This window comes from Phyllobates terribilis, unplaced genomic scaffold (genome assembly GCF_046119375.1).
Source record: "Phyllobates terribilis strain yellow unplaced genomic scaffold, ASM4611937v1 Scaffold_3__8_contigs__length_932513732, whole genome shotgun sequence".
NCBI classification, from domain to species: Eukaryota; Metazoa; Chordata; class Amphibia; order Anura; family Dendrobatidae; genus Phyllobates; species Phyllobates terribilis.
In genome coordinates, this window is record NW_027362763.1 from 681,470,086 (window position 1) to 681,497,656 (window position 27,571).

At 41.9% G+C, this 27,571-nt stretch overlaps 1 protein-coding gene across 3 annotated transcripts in view; it reads left to right on the plus strand.

Annotated features, from left to right (window-relative positions):
- Positions 1-27,571, plus strand: part of LOC141257351 (EH domain-containing protein 3) — an 83,293-nt gene that overhangs the window by 11,804 nt on the left and 43,918 nt on the right. The window contains exons 1-2 of one of the 3 annotated variants that reach the window (XM_073671817.1): positions 8,930-8,948; positions 21,609-21,837. In XM_073671817.1, the coding sequence (XP_073527918.1) occupies positions 21,611-21,837 (227 nt within the window). In that variant the 5' untranslated portion in view covers positions 8,930-8,948; positions 21,609-21,610. Of the gene's footprint in view, positions 1-8,929; positions 8,949-21,196; positions 21,304-21,608; positions 21,838-27,571 lie in introns of those variants that run through there. The other 2 variants (XM_073671815.1, XM_073671816.1) reach the window with 2 other exon arrangements.

Sequence of the window (27,571 nt, forward strand, 5' to 3'; positions counted from 1 at the left end):
ACCATCGTAGATCACTACTCCCGGTTCCTGGTGGTGGTCCCTGTCAAGGACTTAACGGCTCAAACAGCAGCTAGAGCCTTCCAGCAGCACTTCTGCCGTCCACACGGGTATCCGGAGCAAGTGCTGACGGACCAAGGACCAGCCTTCGAAGCGGAGGTCTTCCAAGAGTTCTGCAATCTGTATGGCTGCAGGAAGATAAGAACAACGCCCTATCACCCTCAGACCAACGGACTATGTGAGAAAATGAACCAGGTGGTGATAGACTTGTTAAAAACGTTGCCTCTGGAAGAACGCAGTCTGTGGCCTGAAAAACTGCCTGATCTGGTGGACTTGTATAATCACATCCCCGTAGGTTCCACCAACTGTACCCCGGCTTACCTAATCAGAGCAAGACCTGGTAAGCTGCCTATTGACCTGGATAAGGGAGTCCTGACACCTGAGGACACCTCGCCAGAGGCAGACTGGGATACAGAACGGCAGCAGCAGTATCGGAAAGTACAGGAGAGCGTCGAGCGAAGTCTGTCTCAAGCAAGAGAAAGGCAAGAGAAGACTTATAACCAGCATGCTCCCGCTGTTCCCCTGGTACCTGGAGAGCAGGTCTTGAAGAGAAAGAGGCGGCTCCACAAGTTGGACGACCAGTGGGAGAAGGACCCGTACACAGTACTGCCCTCAAGCCATGATAATCCAAAAGTCTGCATAATCAGTAAGGATGGAGGAGAAACCACAGCCATTGTCTCCAGAGACCACCTGAAAAAGTGTCCCGATCAGCAGCAAAGCACTGACGAAGATCAAGAGAACCCTCAACCCGCAGAGGAAAGGGAAGAAATGATCAGTACCGTACTCGGAGACTTTCCCCGGTCCTGGATACAAATCAACAATGCTATCGTGGTACCCGTCCTCACCTTTCTCCAGCCAGCCCCTCAAGGGCCTACAGAAGAGCAGGTAGTGTCAGAAGAGCAGCAGGCCCAGGAGGCAGAAGAATCCATACCAGCAGCCCAGGAGAATCAACCCTCTGCTAGTAGTGAGCCTGCCGTGCCCCTAGTAAGCCAAAGAGTACGCAGAAAGCTGCCAGACCTACCCGCAACACCTGCTACACCCTGTAGTGCAGAGCCAGATAGTGGGTTACGTAGGTCCACCAGGAGCACTAGAGGACAGATGCCCGCTCGCTGGAGAATTTAAACTAAAATGTGAATTTACTTGTAAACTACAAATGTTGAAAATGGTTTATGTTTGTTGCCTGTGTATTAATTATATTTCTCTAGTTACCCTTCAGGTTTATTTGGACTGACAGGTTATGGACGTTGAATAACCAGAACTACATTGTAGATAGTTACACTTGGTGCTTCTTGCGAAAACGGCCATGGAAGAAAAACCTGTCTGGCGTGGCCCCGTGTGGTCCAAAGTAGTTAGCTTCGCCTTGCAGCCACGCCCAGGGCCAACGTTTGGGGTTTGCTTTGGACAGGTCCCCTACTCTGCTTAAAAACTTCACCTTGGGTGATATGGACACCCGGTTACGGAAGCGCCGTGACCTTAAAGACAAAATGTCCTTGTACATATGTTATGCTATTGTTATACCCTTGTATTTGTGTTTTTCTTAAAAATGTGTTTAGTCCCGGAGTACTACAATTTACTAGGGGGGAATGTGGCACCCCAGGGGTCTGGTTACCACAGTAATAGAAATATTATGTCTGAGAGCAAGTGGGAGGTTTCCTGGTCAGGAGCCCTTAAGCATGCAACACCTCCTGCCCAGTCCTGGGAGGGGAGGAATCTGCCCTTATGAACTGGGTCTTGGGCGGGGTTAGGTTAGACAGTCAGAGCCTGGAGTTAGTTCCAGACACAGGGAAAGTAGCAGCTAGGAGCTCTGTAGGAGCAGGAGCTGAAGACCAGGGGCTGGAGCTAAGCAGAGCTCGCCCTGGCAGAAGAATCTAAGAACCGGACACCGGAGTCCGAGGCTGCAAGGATCTTTAAGTCCAGCAGCAGAACCCAGCCGGCAGGGGATTCCAGGTCCTCTGGCCATAGAAGTCCGGAGGCTTAGTCACGAGCAAGGGACCAGCACCGCCATCGAGGAGCGGAGGCTATCAGAAGGCCCCAAGTCACCAGCCATACGGGTGAGCACTACACGGTACACTCAGGGACGTGGGCTACTTCCACTCGCTTACAGCAAGGTAGCCAGGAAGAGTGCAGACAGACGGGGAGGCCTACAACTCCACCTGGCCAGGGGAACTCCTATTTGCTCCTAGACTGACCAGGCCTCTTATGCTAGCCAGTACTCCCGGGAGCGTCTGCCTTATTATCATCAGTAAAGACCCTGAACTGCACTGCAAAGACTCTGAGTCGTTCCTGCTGCGCTCGTGCACCATCACTCCCATCATCCACACTCACTGCCCTGAGGCTATACTCCTCCCGTGGGGAGTCATCCCATTCTCTGCTGCGCATACAACACCAGCCTCAGCGGTCTGCCTCGCAGCGGCGGTACACCCTGACCGCAATCCACGGGTGGCGTAGTCGGACAATTAACCTAAAACCTATAAAAGACTGCCACTGGTTTGACCACCCTGAGCCACGGGACCGGGTCGCCGCCACGGAGACTACAACCCCCCAGAGACCCGGCTCCGGGTATCCCACACACGTACACACACGGCCCAGGGGGCGCGTCAAATACCTGAGCAAGAGTCTTGGCATTCGGAATTGCAGGAAGTGCAACGAAATGAACCATCTTACTGAACCTATCTACAACCACCAGAACCACAGTCTTACCTGCAGATACCGGTAGGTCAGTAACACAATCCATGGACAAGTGTGTCCATGGCCTGCTAGGAATAGGCAACAGAAGAAGAGTACCAGACAGACGGGTATGCGATACTTTAGGAAGTGCACAAATACTTTCTCAGTGTGAAAACGTAAAATTTGGGGCTAAAACAAAACTTTGGTGGTAAAAATATAACTCTTCTTTCTTCACTGCCCAGGGGTATAAAACTCTGTGAGGCACATGTGATATCAACATGCTCGCTGCACACCTAGATAAATTCATTGAGAGGTGTAGTTTGTAAAATGGGGTCACTTAAAGGAGGGTTCTGCTGTTATGGTAACCTTAGGGGCTCTGCCAATGTGACATGGCACCGTCAAACCAGTCCAGCAAAATCTGTACTACAACATGGAGCTTCTTCCCTTCTGAGCTTTGCACTGTGCCTCTAAATTAGTTTTCGACCACATATGGGGTATCGAAGTACTCAGGAGGAATTTAAAAACTAATTTTGAGGTCCATTTTCTCTTGCTATCCTTGTGAAAATTAAAAAATTAAGGGCTAAAACAACATGTTTGTGGCAAAATATATATTTTTTCATTTTCACAGATCATTGTTGTAAAATTTTGTGAAGCATCTGTGGGTTCAAGGTGCTCATGACACATCTTGGTAAATTACTTGAGGGGTCTAGTTTCCAAAATGAGGTCACATGTGGGGGTTTTCCACTGTTTAGGGAGATCAGGGGCTCTCCAAACACAACATGACTTCTGCTAATTATTCCAGTAAATTTTGAATTCAAAAAGTCAAATGACGCTCCTTCCCTTCCAAGCCGTGCTATGCACCCAAACAGTGGTTTTTCAGGAGAAAGTTCACAACGAATTTTGGGGTCCATTTTTTCCTGTTACCCTTGCAAAAAATAAAAATAAAAATGGGTTTAAAGTATGATTTTTTGTGAAAAAAAAGTTTTCTTCCACATTCCAAAAATTCTTGTGAAGCACCTGAAGGGTTAATAAACTTCTTGAATGTGGTTTTGAGAAATGGTTTTGTAAATTTTGTTGGAAAAATCAGAAATCACTGGTCAACTTTTAACCCTTATAACTTCCTAACAAAAAAAAAATGTTTCAAAAATTGTGCTGATGTAAAGTAGACATGTGGGAAATATTATTTATTAAAGGTAATCTGTCACCCCCTGGGACTTATCAGACCTCTACTATGGGCATACAGGTGATAGAAATGTAAAATGTAAATCTATACACATACCTGTATGCCCATATTAGAGGTCTGATTTCTTTCAAATGTCTTTTTATTCAATCCATTTTCTCATTCTTGCGGCCGGGAAATGGGAAAAAATCCCCCCTACTTTGCTAATTACAATGTCCCCCACCACGTTACAGAGCCCTGTGAAATGAAGTCTCGTCTTCTAGATCCCGCGCATGTGCAAATCCCCTATAATGCAAGGCGCACTTTTTTTCTCCCGGCTATATTTTTTCCAGCAGCGATCTTGTGCGTAGGTGCCGGGAAGTCACAGTGACTCAGTCTAATATTTAAGTTTGATTTGTGATCTGAAACATTTAAGTTTGACATAAGAATAAGAAATCAGGAACGGGGGCAAAGACTTTCACACCACTGTATATGTGTTCACTTGTTTTTCTTTATTTTTGCTGTTGTGGGGAGAGTTTAGGGTTTCCAGATGTGTATGGGTGAGGCATCATTTGTGACTTTTCCATCGGAGTGAGTTTTGTTGTGCAATTTTTTGGGATATTTTGCAGAATGTGACTTAAAGTAGCCAAAAAAGGTAAAAGAGAAAAATAATTTTTGCTTTTGTGCGAAACTCATAAACCACCTGTGCCATTTTGAAATATTTGGTAATGAATGCCACAAGACAAAAAAGAAAAGTAACTTAAAAAAGCAAAGCACAATTGAGTATGATGAATAAGGTGTTGTATCCTCGTACAGCCTAGTCCTGCTCACGCGGCTGTGGGCTTGTTACAATGTGGTGGTGTAGGTAACCATTATGAGCCTGGACACTGAATGTTTTTGCTTTGATTTTCTAAGCAGATTTATTGAGTGTTATAACACAAACTAATAAAGCATGGGCTATGAATTAACTAGTCAAGTGGCATACTAAAATAGGTCTGGCCTTTTTTATCCATAGTTGTGCGCTTTGATATTACTTTATAGTTTGCAGGTCACAAGAACATAATGATGAGCGCCAGCCTCATACTTACTGCATTGTTTGGGATTTGAAAAAACGTTTAAGTCCATTTCTTCCATATTGTCATCTACTAATTTCTATGGACATCGCTATAGTAGGCATCTATGTACTGCCCTGCCAGGACCTTCCTCCTCAATGAAGTTACTGCACCTCTAAGGTTCTCACTGTGGCTCATTAGTGCACAGTTTGGGCTTGTCCATCTTGCCCTCTGTATGTGATTTTCTGAATCCAATAGAAAACCGAAGTGTTACAATGAGAAAGCTCTTGTAGGCTGAGAATTAGGCCAAGAGATTAAGTTTCTTGCACACTTTATTTTTTTGGGCTGATGGTACACATTGAGTATACACATTTAGGTTCTAGGGAGGGATAAAATCAATCAGCAGCCCAAACTACTTATTTCTGGAGTGACCCCTTAAATGGTCAATTTATTTTAACAAACTGCATAAATCCATAGTACAAGTGTGTATAAGATCTTATCCGAGAAACCTCCTTCTTTCTCCACTTATGAGTCACTTCTCCTTCCCACCTGCCTCCTGATCTCAGATTCAGTCTGAAAACAGCTAAAATCCATCCGCTTAAAACAAGATGGCTGGACAAGCCACTGAGGAATCATATTACTGCTGCCTATTGAAGTCTATGGCCTGGGGACAATGAGGAGCAGAGTGAGATAAGACGCATGACAGATATACTGATGCTCCGAGTAAGTGTTATACTTCACCCCAGTGGCTTCACTACTCAGTACTTCTGTATGCTGTCCTCCATGCTGCTGTTGCTACTTCTGAATATGTGCTACATAGAGTCAGGGGAGCAGGAATGTCTCAGGTATATGTGTATAATGCATGGGAAACATCACAGCAGCTTCTCTGCACCCACTAGCTCAGACAGCCCGCAATGTTAGAAACAGAGCCTGCAAAGGGGAAAACTGGTGAAAAATGTCATATAATGGCCAGAAATCACCTTATTCTTAATGTACACTTTGTAGGGGTTCAGTCTATCTGGCAGTGATTGAGGTATACACAGGCAGCAACTTTTTAAATCAAGAAGAAAAAATATATTTAAGTCTATAAATCTTCCAAAGAAACAAACAGCCTTTCTTTGGCAGAAAAGGTGTAACAAAACAAAACAGAAAATAAACATTCCATATAGTAGGACAGGCTCGCTCTCAGTCCTGCTCTCACAGCCTCTGGCAGAGGCAGAGCAACATATACAAGGTCTTTCCACCTCCACACATAGACCCTAAGCTGAACTGCCTTAAATAAGCAACCCAACTCTTCTTACTGTTCCTAAAACCTGGACTCAAACTACGCGCCCATTAAAAAAAAACCTCTAAACACTGTCCATGCTGGAGCCGGCTTCTCCAGATCCTACATCACCGAGGCTAGCCACCTCGATGACATATACCTCCCATCCAGAACTTGTCCAGCTGCAATCTTACAACAAACAGGACAGCTTATTTTAAAAGTCACCTGAGACTCCATGCATGCTTTAAAGGATATTTTTATAACTTAAATGCATGTATTTTGGGTTATAAATAGTATTGGCAATTGTGTATCTTTAAAAAAATATTGCACTGTTCCACTTCTTTACCCTCTGTGCTGCACTGACTATTGCCGGCTGCAGAACGAGTTAGCTGAGAATCTGTTTGTGAGCTCATTCTGATAGAGAAAGTTATACTTTATCTGTCTCTTAACTGTGCTGATTTAGGACTTGATAAAAGTTGAGCTGCACTTTCATGTGGTGATAAATCAGTTGAGAGGAACTCAGAAAGAGACAGAAGAGTTTCAAACTTAGAACGACCTCACTGACAGATTCTCAGTTACCTTAATCTCCAGGCAGCAGCAGTTACTGCAATGAAGAGAATATAGAAGGGAAGCGGTGCAAGTTTTATAATGAAACCCAAAAGCAAAAGTGATTTTTAGCAGAAAATACTGGTATTTAAGTAGAAAAGGAGTCTACATCCTGTAAGTAAAAATGTGTTTTTATAGGGAGCAATATCCTTCTGCTTGTACAGTGCTGAACAGTTTCTTCCTGAAAATGATTGCAATCACAAATTCTTTGGTATTATTCTCTTCATTTAATTTGCTTGCAAGGAAAAACACAAAAGAGAATGAAGCAAAAATCAAATCATTGATCATTTCACACAAAACTCCAAAAATGGGCCGGACAAAAGTATTGGCACCCTCAGCCTAATACTTGGTTGCACAACCTTTTGCCAAAATAACTGCGAACAACCGCTTCCGGTAACCATCAATGAGTTTCTTACAATGCTCTGCTGGAATTGTAGACCACTCTTCTTTGGCAAACTGCTCCAGGTCCCTGATATTTGAAGGGTGCCTTCTCCAAACTGCCATTTTGAGATCTCTCCACAGGTGTTCTATGGGATTCAGGTCTGGACTCATTGCTGGCCACCTTAGAAGTCTCCAGTGCTTTCTCTCAAACCATTTTATAGTGCTTTTGGAAGTGTGTTTTGGGTCATTGTCCTGCTGGAAGACCCATGACCTCGGAGGGAGACCCAGCTTTCTCACACTGGGCCCTACATTATGCTGCAAAATTTGTTGGTAGTCTTCAGACTTCATAATGCCATGCACACGGTCAAGCAGTCCAGTGCCAGAGGCAGCAAAGCAGCCCAAAACATCAGGAAATCTCCACCATGTTTGACTGTAGGGACCGTGTTCTTTTCTTTCAATGCCTCTTTTTTTTTCCTGTACACTCTATGTTGATGCTTTTTCCCAAAAAGCTCTACTTTTGTCTCATCTGACCAGAGAACATTCTTCCAAAACGTTTTAGGCTTTCTCAGGTAAGTTTTGGCAAACTCCAGCCTGGCTTTTTTATGTCTCGGGGTAAGAAGTGGGGTCTTCCTGGGTATCCTACCATACAGTCCCTTTTCATTCAGACGCCGACGGATAGTACGGGTTGACACTGTTGCACCCTCGGACTGCAGGGCAGCTTGAACTTGTTTGGATGTTAGTCGAGGTTCTTTATCCACCATCCGCACAATCTTGCGTTGAAATCTCTCGTCAATTTTTCTTTTCCGTCCACATCTAGGGAGGTTAGCCACAGTGCCATGGGCTTTACACTTCTTGATGACACTGCGCATTGAAGACACAGGAACATTCAGGTCTTTGGAGATGGACTTGTAGCCTTCAGATTGCTGTTGCTTCCTCACAATTTGGTTTCTCAAGTCCTCAGACAGTTCTTTGGTCTTCTTTCTTTTCTCCATGCTCAATGTGGTACACACAAGGACACAGGACAGAGGTTGAGTCAACTTTAATCCATGTTAACTGGCAGCAAGTGTGATTTAGTTATTGCCAACACCTGTTAGGTGCCACAGGTAAGTTACAGGTGCTGTTAATTACACGAATTAGAGAAGCATCACATGATTTTTCAAAGGGTGCCAATACTTTTGTCCACCCCCTTTTTTAGGTTTGGTGTGGAATTATATCCAATTTGGCTTTAGGACAATTCTTTTTGTGTTTTTTTCATTGAAGACAAATTAAATGAAGAGAATAATACCAAAGAATTTGTGATTGCAATCATTTTCAGGAAGAAACTGAGTATTATCTGACAGAATTGCAGGGGTGCCAATACTTTTGGCCAGCACTGTATATGTAGATACATCATAGCTACGTCCATGAATGCAGTGTATCCGAGCCGTCATCACAGTGCATACAGGTAATCGGGTCCAATGTTTAAAGGGGAAGTTCCCATAATTCTCCTTAGTGCAGAGTATTACAATAGGCTAATGAATGTTGTGACTGCACATCCTGTGATGAAATGTCGCTTTTAGTGTGTATATTCCTTCCAGTAAAGCTGCGTTGTGTAATGCCGTCTGATGATCTGCGTTCTTACCGCCTGTCCTGTGAGTCAGTCGCTTTTGTTTATTGCCGGAAGTAAAACTTTCAGGTGAACTCAGGTGACTTATAACTAACAATGAGCGGAAAAGTCGACATCGGAGCAATGATGAGCGTGAAGAATATCGGGTGCATGGCGGTATGTATTGTCAGATAGATCCTATAAGGTGCTGGTATATAGTGAAGGGTTCAGAGCACCAAATCTGCCCCATGGTCCTCCCATCAGGAGGACAAAGCTTGGGCTCCATAACATTGAGAAGTTTCCTTGCAATTCCAATGGGGAAGATTTCTCAATAGCGCCGTGAGGTTTACGAATTAATGTGCTGCTGAAAAATGTTGCAGACTGCGCCAAAATGGCAAGGACGGGTGTTGGCACAATTCCTTTCCATGGCTGGAGGCTGGAGAGCAGGTCGTGACACAAATAAAATAGGGAGGAAAAATAACAATAAATGAAGATCTAGAAAAGCTTCATAATCACAATGGAAAATAATGTAACAAAGCAGGATTCAAGGAAGACTTTATTGTACAAAAGAAGTATAAAGATTACATGTTCCTAAAGGTTCATCCAAAAATAATTCTTTTTAGTGGAACTTTTACAAATCAAGGGTTGAAAAAGAGGTTCTTCGGCAGCTTCAGTGTGTATACAGTGGTGTGAAAGTGTATTTGCCCCCTTCCTGATTTCTTTTCCTTTTGCATGTTTCTCACACTTAAATGTTTCAGATCACAAAACAAATGTAAATATTAGACAAAGATAACACAAGTAACCACAAAATGCAGTTTTTAAATAAAGGTCTCTATTGTTAACCCCTCCACCTTCCCCCCCCCAAAGCTGTTTTCACTTTCATGACCAGGCCAAATTTTACAATTCTGGCGACTGTCACTTTATGAGCTAATAACTCTCGAACGCGTCAACGGATCCCACTGATTCTGAGAAAGTTTTTTTGTGACATATTGTACTTCATGATGCTAAGGGCGGCCCAATCAGTTATTAGGTTTAGGGGACAATCACTTTTTCACACAGGGCCCTGTAGGTTTGGATTTCTTTTTCCCTTAATAATAAAGACCTTCATTTAAACACTGCATTTTATGGTTACTTGTGTTATCTTTATGTAATATTTAAATTTGTTTTGTGATCTAAAACATTAAAGTGACCAACATGGAAAAGAATAAGAAATCAGGAAGGGGGCAAACGCTTTTTCACACCAGTGTAAAGTAGACTTTAAAAAAGACATAAATTAAAAGAAAAATAAATGAAAAACACTAAAAATTAGACAAGAAGAAGGCACAAATGCACTAATGAATCGGGCTCTCGGTTCTTGAATGTGAGAAATAATGCTCCCATTCATTGGGAAGATCCTGGGAAGAGTGAGGAAATGAAACGTGAAGTTGTAGAAAGTTACCATTGAGCAACAGAATGCTATAATCCAGCGTTTTGACAGATCGGACTTTTACAGATGCAGCAACATGAGTATTATAAAAAACAAAAAAGTGTAAAGAAAGTAGAGATCTGACACTAAAGAACAGGAGATCAAAGTAAGATTTTACTTTTATAGAGAGAACAGCGAAAATCAATGGAGTTTTACACCGATGATATACACTAACCTATTCCAGAGACGTGTCTGGAGGTGATTACTGGAAATCTTCCCTCTAATTACTGTAGAAAACTGTCTCAGCCACAATCCTATCCTCGTGTGTGGAGCGGAGCCAGATATTAATGTGGAGGATTTAAAGCACAAACAAACAACATAAAACTCAGGGGAGAAACAGGAAAATTGGACACTTTTGACCTGGTGACAGGTCCTCTTTATGGCTTGTTCACATGTTGCATTTTTATATATAAGATGAAATTGCCAGCTCACCTCCTCTTCTGGTTACCGCATCCTCCGGGCTGCACGGATCTACTGGGTGAAAGTCGATATGCACAAAATAATAAGCATCCAGCACCTTTTTGGACAAATGATCCCAGGAAATCCAAGATTTCTTAAAACATCTGTTTATTTCTTAATATTAAATACAAATAACAAGAAGGTCAGGCAGTTTGGATACACTCATGATTGCAAAAAAGGCATAGAAACCAACATGTTTCGACCCAAACAGGTCTTAATCATGTAGTTGCCAACAATGTTTTTTTGGGTCGAAACATGTTGGTTTCTATGCCTTTTGTTGCAATCATGAGTGTATCCAATCAGCCTGAAGAAGAAGAAATAAACAGATGTTTTAAGAAACCTTGGATTTCCTGGGATCATTCGTTCAAAAAGGCGCTGGATGCTTATTATTTTGTGCATGTTGCATTTTTGCCACTTTTTTTTCCGTTCCTTTTTTAAGAGTAAAAAATGTTGTAGTCTACAGAACCAGTTTTGCAGGAATTAAGCAGAGTTAAATTATAATTTTCTATGTAATGCTGTTGCAAACATCTCTCATTGCTTACCTGCAACAATGTCCTCTATATCTCCAGAGTGTCTCCTGCGAGCCCTATGTATAATATAGGGACTTATCCTTGCACTCACTGATATATAGGCTTCTTGTAAATAATATATAACATAATAACATATTTAAACAATAATGTTCATATAACTTTGTATGCATAAATCCTACAGGATTCACTCTGGTTTCATCTCTATTTTACCACCTGGTTTTGTATTTTATACCCTGATCCAGAGGACACCATTATTGAGTCAATTTGACTGAATCCATTTTTCTGTTGTCTAATGGTTTTGCTTTGAGAATCATTTCACCATACAGTAGATGGTGCTCTCTCTCTGTCTCTCTCTCTCTCTCTCTCGCTCTCTCTATATACACATATACACTGCTAAAAAAAATTAAGTGAACACTTAAACAACAGAATTTAACTCCAAGTAAATCAAACTTCTGTGAAATCAAACTGTCCACTTAGGAAGCAACACTGATTGACAATCAATGTCACATGCTCCTGTGCAAATGGAATAGACAATAGATGGAAATTATTGGCAATTATCAAGACACCCTCAGTAAAGGAGAGGTTCTGCAGGTGGGGACCACAGACCACATCTCAGTACCAATGCTTTCTGGCTGATGTTTTGGTCACTTTTGAATGTTGGTTGTGCTTTCACACTCGTGGTAGCATGAGACGGACTCTACAACCCACAGAAGTTGCTCAGGTAGTGCAGCTCATCCAGGATGGCACATCAATGCGAGCTGAACCAAGAAGGTTTGCTGTGTCTGTCAGCGTAGTGTCCAGAGGCTGGAGGCGCTACCAGGAGACAGGCCAGTACACCAGGAGACGTGGAGGGGGCCATAGGAGGGCAACAACCCAGCAGCAGGACCGCTACCTCCGCCTTTGTGCAACGAGGAACAGGAGGAGCACTGCCAGAGCCCTGCAAAATGACCTCCAGCAGCCCACAAATGTGCATGTGTCTGCACAAACGGTTAAAAACTGACTCCATGAGGGTAGTATGAGGGCCCGATGTCTACAGATGGGGGTTGTGCTCACAGCCCAACACCGTGCAGGACGCTTTGCATTTGCCACAGAACACCAGGATTGGCAAAGTCGCCACTGGCGCCCTGTGCTCTTCACAGATGAAAGCAGGTTTACACTGAGCACATGTGACAGACGTGACAGAGTCTGGAGACGCCGTGGAGAGCGATCTGCTGCCTGCAACATCCTTCAGCATCACCGGTTTGGCAGTGGGTCAGTAATGGTGTGGGGTGGCATTTCTTTGGAGGGCCCTCCATGTGCTCGCCAGAGGTAGCCTGACTGCCATTAGGTACCGAGATGAGATCCTCAGACCCCTTGTAAGACCATATGCTGGTGCGGTTGGCCCTGGGTTCCTCCTAATGCAGGACAATGCCAGACCTCATGTGGCTGGAGTGTGTCAGCAGTTCCTGCAAGATGAAGGCATTGAAGCTATGGACTGACCCGCCCGTTCCCCAGACCTGAATGCGATTGAGCACATCTGGGACATCATGTCTCGCTCCATCCACCAACGTCACGTTGCACCACAGACTGTCCAGGAGTTGGCGGATGCTTTAGTCCAGGTCTGTGAGGAGATCCCACAGGAGACCCTCCGCAACCTCATCAGGAGCATGCTCAGGTGTTGTAGGGAGGTCATACAGGCACGTGGAGGCCACACACAATACTGAGCCTCATTTTGACTTCTTTTAAGAACATTACATCAAAGTTGGATCAGCCTGTAGTGTGTTTTTCCACTTTAACTTTTGGGGTGACTCCAAATCCAGGCCTCCATTGGTTAATAAATTTGATTTCCATTGATGATTTGTGTGTGATTTTGTTGTCAGCACATTCAACTTTGTACAGAACAAAGTATTCAATGAGAATATTTCATTCATTCAGATCTAGGATGTGTTATTTCAGTGTTCCCTTTATTTTTTTGAGGAGTGTACATACTGTATATACACACATTTGGACTGGTAGTAATTAATTTAATAGGCGCACAGGGTAGCGTTCATTTCTGTTTTAACATCTCCTTTTAACTTGTTTTCATATTCTGTAATATATATTGTTCAATAAAATTATATTTTTATCAATTTTGGCTATCTCACGCCTGGTTTTGTGTAAGATTTATAACTATTAAGGGTTTTCCTCTGGCGTTATAAAGTTTATTCCCTAATTACATATTTTTCAGAGGATGAAACTTCACCACCACCTTCACAATGTTGCCTCTTTAAGCGAATGTGTCATCAAAAAGTGATCTATCGTCAAAAATCAGGTTTTTGTGTTCAATGCATCTTTATTTTTGCCAATGTTGTTTTACCATATCACAATCTGTATTAAAAATTAGAAATCTTACAATTTTCACACCGAACACTGGAGTTTTTTAAGATTTTAGAGTTCCTGTTGCTTCAGGAAATGCACATGTACATTAGCCGCAATGAACAGACTCAGACCCTATCATATATTGAAGCATCTAATGAGCGTGTGCAAAGGTCATTGCGTAGGGAGGGAGAGAAGGGTCAGATGTGATATCGCCTATTGTCATTGGTGGATTCTGTGTTATCAACAGTGTATAGAGATGTTACTGCTAATCCTGCCTCTGCTGATAACGAGCCAGCTGAAAACTCATCGTGAAAGGAGCAAACAGTAAAAATGTAAAATAGCCCTAGTGGCCAGTGTGAAAATGACAAGATTCATAATTTTTTTAATGTTTTTCTTAAAGATCGAAGAGTATAAAAATAAAGCTTTGGCAATTTTTTTTTAAATGTATGTAACATGCAAAAACCTAATTAAAACAATAGGTCGTTTTCTGATGACATTTTCACAATGCTCAAGTTAAAACTATTGACGCTCCACCATAAAAAGGTCCTGGATGGGTCCAATTATTCAAGGTGACGGCACCGATATGGCAGCGATGACAGGCGCTACCAATACCTGCAGTTCCAATATCAGTATAGGCTATAATTGTTATCTAGGCCGTATGCTATTGTCATCATTGTCATGGCTTTTGCACCATGTAATCCATGAAGTAACATTGTATCTGAGGAATGCTGGGTAGATAGATCCTGTAATCTCCGGCTTATTGTGACTCACAGCGCAGTTACGCTCCCGTGTGCTCACGTTAAAATCCTAGGGACAGACCATGAAGAAGCATATGTTCTCCATAACTCACATATGACACGGGTGACTTATCACAGGACGAAAAGTGAAATCCAACCAAACAGCCTGCACATGTGTTAATTATTTGTCTGCTGACAGCTAAATCTGCATTAATTGCCATGGAGCGCAGCCAGAAAGCTGATATAACAAGTCATTATCTGTGCATTGTCAGGTTGGACACATTGTATTCATTACTGTACTCAAATAACTTAATTTAAACAAACAAGTGGTCAGACCTTTGTCCCTTTGATTAACTAAAACTGCCTTGTATTATTTAGCATTGTATGGCAGTATTAATTAGGGTTTGTACTCTAATTAGTATTATATTGGCCCTATATGGCGGTATTATATAGGCTAAAATTTAAAAAAAGTAAAGAAAATGGCAAGCGTGGGTAAGGGATGAATACTACTTTGTTTTCTGCCCAGAGCCTCAGTTAGGCGATCATAGAAAACATTCAGACATATCAGCGGCGCTTCTGCCATAGATATACAAGCTCTGGAGGCAAGACTGACGATTGTTGTTTATGCTCATAAATGAAATGTGCCATAAACAAAGTAATTATTGTTTAAAGCAGGTTTTTGTGTTAATTTTTTTTTTTTTTGCAATAGTTTTTTTTCCACATCACAACCTGTATTAAAAATAAAAATTAGAAATCTCACAAATTTCATACCGGGCACTGGGGCTTTTTTTTCCAGGAAATAACACACGTTCATTAGCCACTTTGACCCTTTAGTTTGTATTGAAGCATCTAATGAGACTGTAAAAATGTCATTGTGAATGGCGATGAAGCAGGAGAGCTATTGTGATCGGTGGGTCTTGTGTTATCACCTGTATATGTTATAGGTCATTGTAATTCTGCCTCTGATGATAAAGAAACTCCTGAAAACTCTTCCTGAAAGGACCGGAAGTACGAGTCTATAATAGCCTCAGTGACCATTGTAAAAATTGCAAGATTACTAATTTTGTCTCTTTTTTTAAAAAATAGAAATAATAATAATATGAAAAAAACATTGACAATATTTTAAAAAATACACATAACACAAACATCAGATTTAAACAATAGGTAATTTTCTGACGACACTAGCTCTCCAACTATGGCAGCCATCTACCATGTAGAAGAAGCATCTGATGGGATCACTATGGAGTCAATTTTCATATTAGGATGAAAAGGGTCACCCAAAGGATGAGGATACCAATTGCACGGGAGGCTTGTAGTACTGCAAGAGGAAGCAAAAAATCCAGCAAAAAGGAATCCTAAAAAATTCACCTATATAACAAAAATATTAAAATCCTGAAAAATTCACCATGAGGAAAAAGCAGACGTGTTTCAGTCACAATCCTTATAGTGGTATAAGGCAGTGACTAAGGACTGTGTCTGAAACGCGTCTGCTTTTTCCTCATGGTGTTGGATGGATTTTTCTGGATTTTAAGATTTTTGTAATAAAGGTGAATTTTTGGGGATTTCTTTTTGCTGGATTTTTTGCTTCCATTTTGATATTGCTATGGTGCTCACACTTCACATTGTGTCTGTATATGGTATATGTCCATAAAGGTTATAGGAAAGTAAGATCCTGTAGGACCTCTGTCCTCTCCAGTTGTTGCTTGAACACAACCCCCATCATGCAGTGATAGGATGATGAAAATATTTCCCGAGATCAGAGGCGCCATGATTCTGATAAAAGTCCATTTTAGACTTCAAAAGAAGACCCTTAGTGACCACTTTCTTCCTCCCATATTACAGACAGCTCAGCTATAGTGTAAGGAACCTGCAAACAGCACCTCAGCTCCCTGGACCACTGTAAGGTTGACATGGAGGGAGTAGGATATTCAGGTTACCTGAAGTCACGACTGGATTTTTTCTGTACATTTTCCTTGTAAATTATGCTACATTTGTGGGGTAAATTATGATGAATTTGTCAGGCGTGCGAGTTCTGATGACTTGTAACAAATCCGTGCAAACAATTTGAAAAATAACATTTTTCTTTTTCTCTGTCAGTTTCTGATGATTATTTTGATATAGAGAATGATCAAGGTGGAATGATTTTGTTTTTTAAATCATTTTTTGTGTTTTTGTTTAAATAATTAATATTTTTGATTAACTTTTTTTTTTTTATGATTTGCCCTCAGAACTGAGATGGGTGGGGGGCTGCTATGGCCAAAATCAATTCATGAAAAAAAGTGTAAGCAGCAATTGAGAAGACAGAAAGAGCAAAGTACCATCTCTGCCTTCTCTCATGAGTTACCAAGCCCGGCCCGTGGATGCATTATCATCATCCATTGTTGTAAAAACTCTCTGGCTTTTTGAGGTCTGACCTATATAAAAAATTGAATGTCACCTTAAATATTTAATTCTAAATACTGCCAACCCCTCCCCAAAAAATTGGCTAGTTCTCTGCAAGGTATGGAAGAAATCTCCCAAAATACTAGGCCTCATTCATGTAACAGTCAGACTTGTTGCCCCTAGCGACCAATCACAGCGCAGCTTTCATTTTTTAAACTGCTCTGGAGAAATGAAAGCTGAGCTCTGATTGGTTGCTATGGGCAACATAGACACTTTGGGCCTAGTGTATCTAATTTAGCTGTAAATAACAGTTTTTCTATGATTGTGAACACCACAGCTGCCGGTTGTACAACAGTTCTCCATGTGAAGCCGTTCTGAGGCCTCGATCACAGATAGCAGAGTTAGTGTTTTATGTAACTGCAGAGTAATGATGGCTGCTGACTCCCAGAACAGGAATGTCCGGTACACAACAGATGGAAACATTCACTACAGATCACCGTCCATGACTAGTAGATGCCTGTCCGTAACATACGGAGCCACACAAAAGTGAAAGTTCATGTAACCTGATTTTTTTCCTGAAGGGGCACCAGAAACCCATTGTTTTTGCCTCAATGTTCAAAATCGCTGTAAAATCGCTGTGTTTTTGCCAGAAAATGAAGCGGTAATGTGATTATGACTATTGTGGATAAAAAAGAAATGTACCACAGCCGAAATGTGCCAAAAGGTGTGAAATGGAGTCTGATATTAATATAGGGATCGGGTGCAGTGTCTGACATTAATATAGGGGGTCTGATATTAATATAGGGGGTCTAGTGTGCGGTCTGATATTGATATAAGTGTCTGGTGCAGGGTCTGACATTAATATAGGGGGTCTGGTCTGAAGTCTGATATTAATATAGGGGGTGTAGTGTGGGGTCCGATGACGCTTGATGCGAAACGCGCGTCAGGGGGTGCTGGATGAGACATTCCACTGGTGGGTAACGTATTTTTGCATTCCTGAGAACCAGTATTGAACCATGGCAGTACGCAGCACTTTGTTTGAGTAGGCACTTTGCACATTTTGGTGCAATGTCCATTAGTATGCCAAATCGTTTCCTGGAATATGTTTCAAGTCACAATAGCACGCAGCACTTTACATCGGAATGCACTTTGCACTTTCTAGCCTAGCCAGTGATTAGTATATTTAATCTATGATTTAATCTATGATGTTAAAACTGGGTAGGTGTGACAGAGGAGGATCCTGAGCCATAATATACGGTTCATCAATCATTGGTTTCCCCTATTCTCTTTGCATGGTACTCAGCAGTTGTTATGAAGTTATCCGGTATATACTGTGGCACTAGCCAGGGATTTAAGGCACAGATTTTCTTCTCTCGGGCTCAAACTGAGACCTGTGATGTCTACCATGCAGACGAAATTAGGGTTGAACACTATGTATTATCAAGTACAATTTCTTGTCATATTGATTATTACTTGTTAGTGCCCAGCCAGCTGCGTATTTCTGTCTTATGGTTGAATGTAAGCAGTTCCCACCACCTAGGATGGTACCATGGATTACTATGCACTGAACTTCGATTGCTACTATAATGTCATTTTGCCACAGGGTATTGTGCAATATTTTGTAACTTTCAACCTTGTACTATCCAAAGTTTATGTTTCATGGAATGTCTCTGTATTCCCAGCTTCTTGTCTTCTTCGAATCATGTAATATGTCCCCATGTATTTGGTTTCCATGAGTCCTTTAAATTGTGTGTTCAATAAAGAATAAATATTTTTTGCTATCTTGGAATTTGGGGTCTTGTTCTTGTTCAGGATTTGTATTGAAATTTGACCTACTGTGATCATTTATTGGCCTGTTTTGGCTTATTATTAATATAGGGATTTGGCGCAGGGTCTGATATTAATATAGGGGGTCTAGTGTGGGGTCTGATATTAATATAAGTATCTGGTGCAGGGTCTGATATTAATATAGGGGGTCTAGTGTGGGGTCTGATATTAATATAAGTATCTGGTGCAGGGTCTGATATTAATATAGGGGGTCTAGTGTGGGGTCTGATATTAACATAAGGGTCTGGTGCAGGGTTTGACATTAATATAGTGGGTCTGATATTAATGTAGGGGGTTTAGTGTGGGGTCTGATATTAATATAGGGGGTCTAGTGTGGGGTCTGATATTAATATAAGTGTCTGGTGCAGGGTCTGACATTAATATAGGGGGTCTAGTGTGGGGTCTGATATTAATATAAGGGTCTGGTGCAGGGTTTGACATTAATATAGTGGGTCTGATATTAATATAGGGGGTTTAGTGTGGGGTCTGATATTAATATAGGGGGTCTAGTGTGGGGTCTGATATTAATATAAGTGTCTGGTGCAGGGTCTGACATTAATATAGGGGGTCTAGTGTGGGGTCTGATATTAACATAAGGGTCTGGTGCAGGGTTTGACATTAATATAGGGGGTCTGATATTAATATAGGGGGTTTAGTGTGGGGTCTGATATTAATATAGGGGCTCTAGTGTGGGGTCTGATATTAACATAGAGGGTCTGTTGTGGGGTTGGATATTACTTTAGGGGTCTGATCTGGAGTCTCATACTAATATAAGGGTCTAGTGTTGGATCTGATATTAATTTAGGAGTCTGGTCTGGAGTCTGATATTAATATATGTGTCTGGTATGGGGTTTGACAATAATATAGAGATTTGGTGTGGGGTCTGATCTTAATATAATGGTCTGGTCTGAAATCTGATATTAATATAGGGGTTTTAGTGTGGGGTCTAATATTAATATAGGGGTCTGGTGCAGGGCCTAACATTAATATAGAGAGTCTGATATTAATATGTGGGTCTGGTGTCGGGTCAGATATCAATATAGGGGTCTGGTTCAGGGTGTGACATTAATATAAGGGTCTGATATTAATATAGGGGTATTGTGCAGGGTCTGACATTAATATAAGGGTCTGATGTGGGGTCTGATATTACTTTAGGGGTCTGATCTGGAGTATTATACTAATATAGGGTCTGGTGTCGGCTCTGATATTAGCTTAGAGGTCTGGTCTGGAGTCTGATATTAATATAAGTATCTGGTATGGGGTTTGATAATAATATAGAGGTCTGGTGTCAGGTCTGATATTAATATAGGGTCTGGTGTGGGGTCTGATATTAATTTAGAGGTCTGGTCTGGAGTCTGATATTAATATAGGGGTCTAGTGTGAGGTCTGTTATTAATATAAGGGTCTGGTATGAGGTCTGATATTAATATAGTGGTCAGATGTGGAGTCTAATATCAATATAGCAGAACAGTGAGGGGTTTGATATTAATATACGGGGGTCTGGTATACAGTCTGATATCAATATAGGGGTCTGGTCTGGAGTCTAATATTAATATAATAGTCTGGTATGGGGTCTGACAATAGTATAGTGGGTCTAAGTGTGCAGTCTAATATCAATATAGGGGTCTAGCTTGGTGTTTAGTGTCTGGTTTAATATTAACATCAGGTACTATGTGGGGTCCGATGATAATGTAGTAATGTAATGTCTGTTCTGGGGTCGAATATTGAGATATGGCTTAAGTGTGAGGTTTCATATTGAAAAAAAAAGTCTGGGGTCTTATATTAATATGGACATCTGGTTTAGGGGTTTAATATTAATATAGGGGTCAAGTGTGAGTAGGGGGTCTGGGGTGGAGTCTAATATTAGGATACAGTAGGTGGTCTGGCGTGGTTTCTAAGATTAATATAGGAGTCGGGTGTGGGGTCTGATAATATAGGGGTCAGGTATGGGGTTTATTATTATTAATAATAATAATAATAATAATGATAATAATAATAATAATAATAATATGGGAGTCTGGTTTGGGGTATGACATTATTATATGGTCTGGTGTGGGGCCTAATATGAATATAGGTAATATAGGGGTCTGGTGTGGGGTCTTATAATAATATAGGGGGTGTGGTATGGGGTCTGATAATAATATGGGGGTCTGGTTTCCCTCCTAATGGGTCATCTGAGCCACATCCTGACCTCTGCCATGTCGGTCAAAAATAAGAGTCTCCACCATAGGGCGCTGGAGAAATGCAGAAATCTTGCTACATTGGGATGAACTGTATCCAAATGTATCATCACATCGCGCTACATCTCTTGGAGAAATAAAACAAACCTGCTCCTTTAAATGCCTTACTGTCAGCACTGTCATAAACTGCGGTGATGTAATTGCACAGTACACGCAGACTAACCCTGCTAGACTCCTAATGGTTAATAAGACAGCCGTAATTATACTGGTTGGTAATGACTACATCGTTAATTGTTCTTATGGCCGCTGTTAAGTGTTACTTGAGAGAATCAGTCATGAAATCATTCCTTATTTATAGCGCTGAGCTAAATTTAGTGTATAAAAGGTGACCCGTCTTACCGCTTTCCACCACTAGATGGCGGCAGAGCACACGCAGGTTATCCCTGCATTGCACAGGAGCTGGTGTGCCGCACCCACCAGCATGGCCCCGCCCTCTCCGGCTTCATCCATAGATGTAACATTGGATGCCTTGCCCGGAGATGGGAACTTCCGGTGTACACCAGTTTCCTGGGCTGCTGGCATTTAAATCCAGCTGGGAAAGGCTGATGTTCATCTGTGGGTCCAGTCCCTTTTCATTCAGCACTGGAGAGCAGAATCCTGCATGATTGCATTGAAGGGGTCTTTTATTTTCTGCTTATGATCACCGATTGTATCATTTGCATTGACAGAGCTGATACATTGTTGCAGAGGAGATCACAGCAGAATCTGCCTCCTGTTCTGTTTTTTTTTTTTCTGCATCCCTGGATACATTGGTGCAAATATTTTCAATTAATCCTGAAATATTTTGCTAATTTTTTTTTTCTATTTTGCAAAATATTGTCCTTGTCAATTCCCTAAATTGTCCCCACTTCTGCCTCCAGACATGTTCAGCTGGCTGGGGAACGATGACAGGAGGAAAAAGGATCCTGAAGTTTTCCAGACGGTCAGTGATGGACTGAAGAAACTGTACAAGACCAAACTGCTGCCCCTGGAAGAATACTACAAATTCCATGAATTTCACTCGCCGGCCCTGGAAGATGCAGATTTTGATAACAAGCCGATGATCCTGCTAGTGGGACAGTACTCTACTGGGAAGACCACCTTCATCCGGTATGTGCGCCATAATGAGGACTTGTAGGGGGCTCTAACTTTGCTAGTTCTAGGTGTGCAATATCCATCCATCCTACAGAGTGTCAATCATGTATCTAAATCCACAGGGGGGTTCCTAATCTCTGCAGACCACAACCAAAGCCCCCGACCCCCTTTCTAATCACCCATGGACATTTTAAAGGGTTTTTAGGTCAGTGAGGCTAAATCATTACATAAAGTTCTGCAATTTTCTAATATACTTTGTGTTTCAATATCTCCTTTTGCTGTGAATAAATGGGATTATTCTTGTTTACATCTGGTATTTTTCTCAGCTGAGAGTTTGCTACAATTGCATCTATTCTGTAAGATAAACAGCCTGGACTCCGCTCTGAGAATTATTAGGTCAGCCTATGGGTGTTTCCATTCACTTACAGCAAGCAGAGATGTTAAAACCTATGAAGAATTAAGCGTATTAGAAAGTCCCAGAACTTTTCTTTATACAATGATTTTGCTTTATTAACATAAAACATTGAAAACCCCCTTGAGCTGCTTTTATCTGCTTCCCCCATGGAGAGCAGCGGCTTCTAGAGGCTCTCCACTCACAAAGGGGAACCCGTCAGAGGGAGCCGGTCATAAATGATGCATGGACAGTAAGTGGAGCTAATGGCCCATTTTACACAGGACTGCCCATCAAAGTGGAACTTGGAGAGAAAGTAAGGCTAAGGCTATGTGCCCATGATGCAGAAATGCTGCATATTTTTTCCGCTTCTCCCTGGCAGGAAAAACACATGCGGTTTTTACATTATTTTTTCCCGCCAGGTAGAAGCGTTTGTCAAGCGTTTTTGCAGCATTTCTGCATGCTGGTTAACAAGAGATTTTAGCATCACTTGGAAAGTTCTTGACAACTTGGTCACACTATATAAATCCATGCAACCGGCAACCGGCATGGATTTATAGTAGTGTGACCAAGTTAGTTAAAAAAAAGAATAAGAATGGTAAAAAATAAAGATTATACTTACCTTCTGATGTCCTCCCGGTGTTTTCTCTGCTGTGTCCGGTGTCTTGGGCGGCTCGCGGTGGTGTGAAGGACCTGCGGACACGCAGCATAATCGCCACCATTGACTTGCATTGGACCGCGTGACATCCGCATCACTACATGTGGATAAGCGGATATCACATGGTTCAATGTGCGGATGGTAGCCAGGTGTGGAGAAGAGGAGACTCTCATCCAGACCTGGGTACCATAGGAACTGTAAAAAAAAGAATTTAAAATAAAAAATTGAAGATTATACTTACCTTCCGATGTCCTCCCCCCGGTGTTTTCTCCCCTTCGTCTGGTCTGCTCTATGGGTCGCGGTGTTGTGAAGGACCTGCCATGACGTCATTGAGTCATGTGACCTGTTACATGACTCAATGACGTCACCGCAGGTCCTTCACACCACCGCAAGCAGTGCAAGAGACCGGACGCAGCAGAGAAAACATCGGAAGGACATCGGAAGGTAAGTATAATACTTTTTTTTTTTTTTTTTTTTTTTTTTTTTTTTTTAAACTACTACTTAGTCACACTATATAAATCCATGCTGTTTGCATGGATTTATATAGTGTGAACAAGTTGTCAAGCACTTTTCCAAGTGATGCTAAAATGGCTTGGAAAAGCGCTTGATAACCCGCATGCGGAAATGCAAGTGAAGAACGCTTGACAAACGCTTCTACCTGAAACGCGTGTAAAATCCACATGCGTTTTTCCTGCCAGGGAGAAGCGGAAAAAATTATGCAACATTTCTACATCGTGGGCACATAGCCTAAAAATATGCCCCAAATTGGATTTATCAAGGGTCAACCTAATAATTTACCACAAATAAGGCTTTAAATGGCCGCTGTCTTTTCAATTAACGTTGCATATATCAATAGTGCAGCAAATATAAAAAACTTTGTAATATGTCCTATTGGAGAAATCTGTTCCTGTCTCCACCTCTGAGCCATTTCTTTTCCTTCCCCTGCCTCCTGAACTCCTCATTCACTCTGAAAAAAAATGGCTAAAATCTGTCTTGGTCCAATCAAGATTGACTGTCCACTTACTGAGGGATCAGGTTACAGCTGCTTATTGAAGTCTGTGGGGAAGAGGAGGCAGATAAACATACACAAATGATATGTTTTGTTTTATTTTATTTTACACCTGTGCTGGATTCACAGTTGCACAGTCTAGTACTGCTGTGTGATGTAATGTGTGCTGCCACTTTCTAGTAAGGCTATGTTCCCACGACGATTTTTTGGTGAGTTATTTTTTTTAGTTTTTTTTTACTCTGTATAATTTTTTACTTACTGGGTGCAGAAAATCTATAACATCTAGAGCTCATCGCAGTCTACTACGTCTGAGCGTTTGCCTCCTGTAGGCGTACACTCTCGAAAATGATGCCCGTCAGAGCGAATGTTCGCTCTGCCGGCACTATTACTGTTTGGACATATGCCCCGACGGGACCAGCGAACATAACCCTAGACGCAATGTGAAAGCACCCTAACAGTTTAATCTTACCCTAGAGGTGGATTCACAGATTCACTGTTTTAGTAGTGCTGCATAATATCCTCCTTGCTGCTACTTTCTAGTATGAGTTTTATCTCGCCCTAGAGCTGAATTCACAGCTTCACTGCTCACAACTGATGTATAATGTTCCCAATACGGCTACTTTTTAGTAAGTGCTTTATCTTGCCTCAGCGCTGGATTCACAGCTTCACTCATCAGTAATAATAATAATATTTATAGCGCAAACATATTCCGCAGCACTTTACAATTTTAGGGGGGACTTATGCAGACAATACAGAATGAGCATATCTCATATCGAAAGGAGTGAGGGCCCTGCTCGCAAGCTTACAGTCTATAAGGAAATAGGGGGGACACAAAAGGTAACATGTACATATGTTGTATAATATGTCTATAATATACTAAATCGGGTAAGTACAAAACATTACATGAACTGGTCGTAATGCTGCATACTATCCTCCATGCTGCTGCTACTTTCTAGTAAGTGGTTTATCTCACCCTAGTGCTGAATTCACTGCTCAGTACTGCCGTACAATGTCCCCAATAGGCTACTTTTTAGTACGGTAAGTATTTATCTTGCCTCTGCACTGGATTCACAGCTACACTGGTCAGTACTCCTGTATAATGTCCTCCATGCTGCTGCTTCTGAGCATGTGCTACATAGACAGGAGAGCAGGAATCCCTCATGTCTGTGTGTGCTGTGTACGGGAGCAGATAGTCTCCACTCACCAGCTCAGAGACAACTGGAAATTAGAGATGAAGCCTGCAGAGGGGAAAACTGATGAAAAATATGGGATACAAGTCATATAAAGGCCAGTACTGAAGTCGCCTGAAATGACTGGTGCACTTTGTATATTGCGAGTGGTTTCTGGTGAATTGGAGGAGTAATGTCATCAGTGCCTCCATTACATCACCTGTAATGATTGTCACCCAACTTTTCCACACCCCTGATTTGCCGTTCATAGGAGCAGCACTGATGGACACAGACATAAGTGGGCCCTGTGCAAGAACAATATATGGGCCCTTTGCTGTCCAATAGCTCCTCATAATGCACAATTCTACCTCCTTTGGAGGTGGTAGCGGCCCCCTGACTTGGGTCACTATACGATGTCGGCCATATTGCTTGTTACTCTACTTTCCCAGAAAGGGAAACTTTGTCAAATGATCTTTAAAGTGGCGTAAACTCCCATCTGTGCCCAATATTCCTATTCATAGCTGTAATAATTGCCTCCACAGGATAGTCTAGACCCGCGGCAGGATAAAATATAATTACTTTCTCGCTCCATCATCTTAATTTGATTAACCCATAACTCTCCCCATATTTAGGTCTAATCTTGTTTTTATGCATCCGGAGCCTCGTTCTGTAAGAAGCCATTGAAAGGTCATTGTACCCCAAATGTCTATGGTTATTTTTCATGTATTACACAGTGGAATTCGTTCTACTGCTCTCTGTTATCAGGGGGCTTTAGTGTTCCTCATTGGGGAAAAGTCCTCATCTCCATGATCACTACCTAATGTCACGTAACTCCGGAGAGACCTTTGCATGATATGTGACTGATATCAGCCGCTCCTTAGAACGCTGCCGCACCATTATAAACTGCTGACTATACCATTGCCATCCCCTTAAGAGGGTCTTCACATTATGAAAGGTAGGTGGTAAATTATATATGTGGGTTAATAGGGTCCCGAGCCTTGGAGAACATCTCTGCTCTTAAATGATTGATGAGAGGCGCAGAGTAGATGCATGGGCGAGACAGAGGCAAAGGTGAGATTTTTGGGGGGAGAATGAGAAACGTCAGCGTAAAGCCTAGAAATCTCAGATCTGTCATCAGCAGCTTGTTGACTGTTTCCAATTAGTGTCCTTTTTTTTTTTTTTTTTTTTTGCGCGGACTAGAAATAAGGTAAATGCCCTCATACCTCCATTCTGCTACATTTTATCTGCGCTGATACATTGTAACAAAGAGGAAAGGAGATTTGTGCAATTCGCAGAGAATTGTTTAGCCTGGATACTATTGTAGCAAACCATCAGCTGTGAAAGGTTTTAGGTCGGTATTGATTTTCAGCCTCAAGATCTAAACAGAATGTTTCTTCACTGACAGTAAGCAGAGGTTTTGAAAATGGTAACAATTTGATACACAAAGGCCATAATTAATTAAGGTGGTTGTCCAGGCTTGGTGCTATGTGACCTCAGACTTGTGAATCCTCACGGCACGCACAGTGCATGCTGTCAGGATTCTCTGGGGTTGGCAGTCATGTGACCACATGTATGCGATTCGCTACATTCCAACTAGACATGTCCGCCCTTGTATTGAGTGAGGCTGCGCACGTCTAGTCAGCATGTGACCACATGTATACAAATCGCACACTTGTAGTCACGCATGTGTCCAGCATCGGTGAATCCTGACAGTGTGCAAACTACACGCTGTGAGGATTCACAAGTCTGCAGTCACATAGAATGACTGCAAGCTTGAACCCCATGCCGACCCCTTTAAGGCTGTTGTTGACGCCATTATTAATGAACTGAGCCACCGTAGCTAGATGCGCCTAATTCAATAAGAGGCACATGTTACTTAATGAATACTGTGCACCTTACAGCTGCTGTCAGAAATATTACTCCGGTCATGGACAGGAGTACATTTCTGCTGAAATTTATACCGCCAAAGTGATGTGTAAGTTTTCATGAATTAGATCAGCGGGCTCAGCCATGCCCCGTCCTGCCCATACAGCGCCCATTTTGGCGGGACTGGCATGAAATCTCCAAAAGTTGCATACATTTTTGTGAGATCTGAAGGTTTTCTACACCAGAAAACTGGCAACATCGCCTTCATGAAATCGCACCAAAAGTATATTATCAGTTTATGTAAACTTTGAGGGTGCTGTCAGTGGGTCTCTGTGATGTTGTACCTTGCAGCTTGTGTAGTGTTTGGAGCAGGGGGGCTGCTCCTCTATATTTTGTTGGATTTCATCCACAAACTTGATGGTTGGTAATTGCACCGTACTGATAACGGCTGCTCCCATCATGCAGTAACATCACATTCTTATGTGGAGTTTATAATTAATCTGCCAGAGAAGAGGATGGGGATTTTTCATTTTTTTAAGGGGGATAAGGTAGAAATTGGCTTTTAATCCGTGCTAGATACATATATGAAGATTAGGTTTTTCTTTGATCCTGAATGAAAGTCCCTTTGCCACTGCGCACTGACACCATCCCCTAAG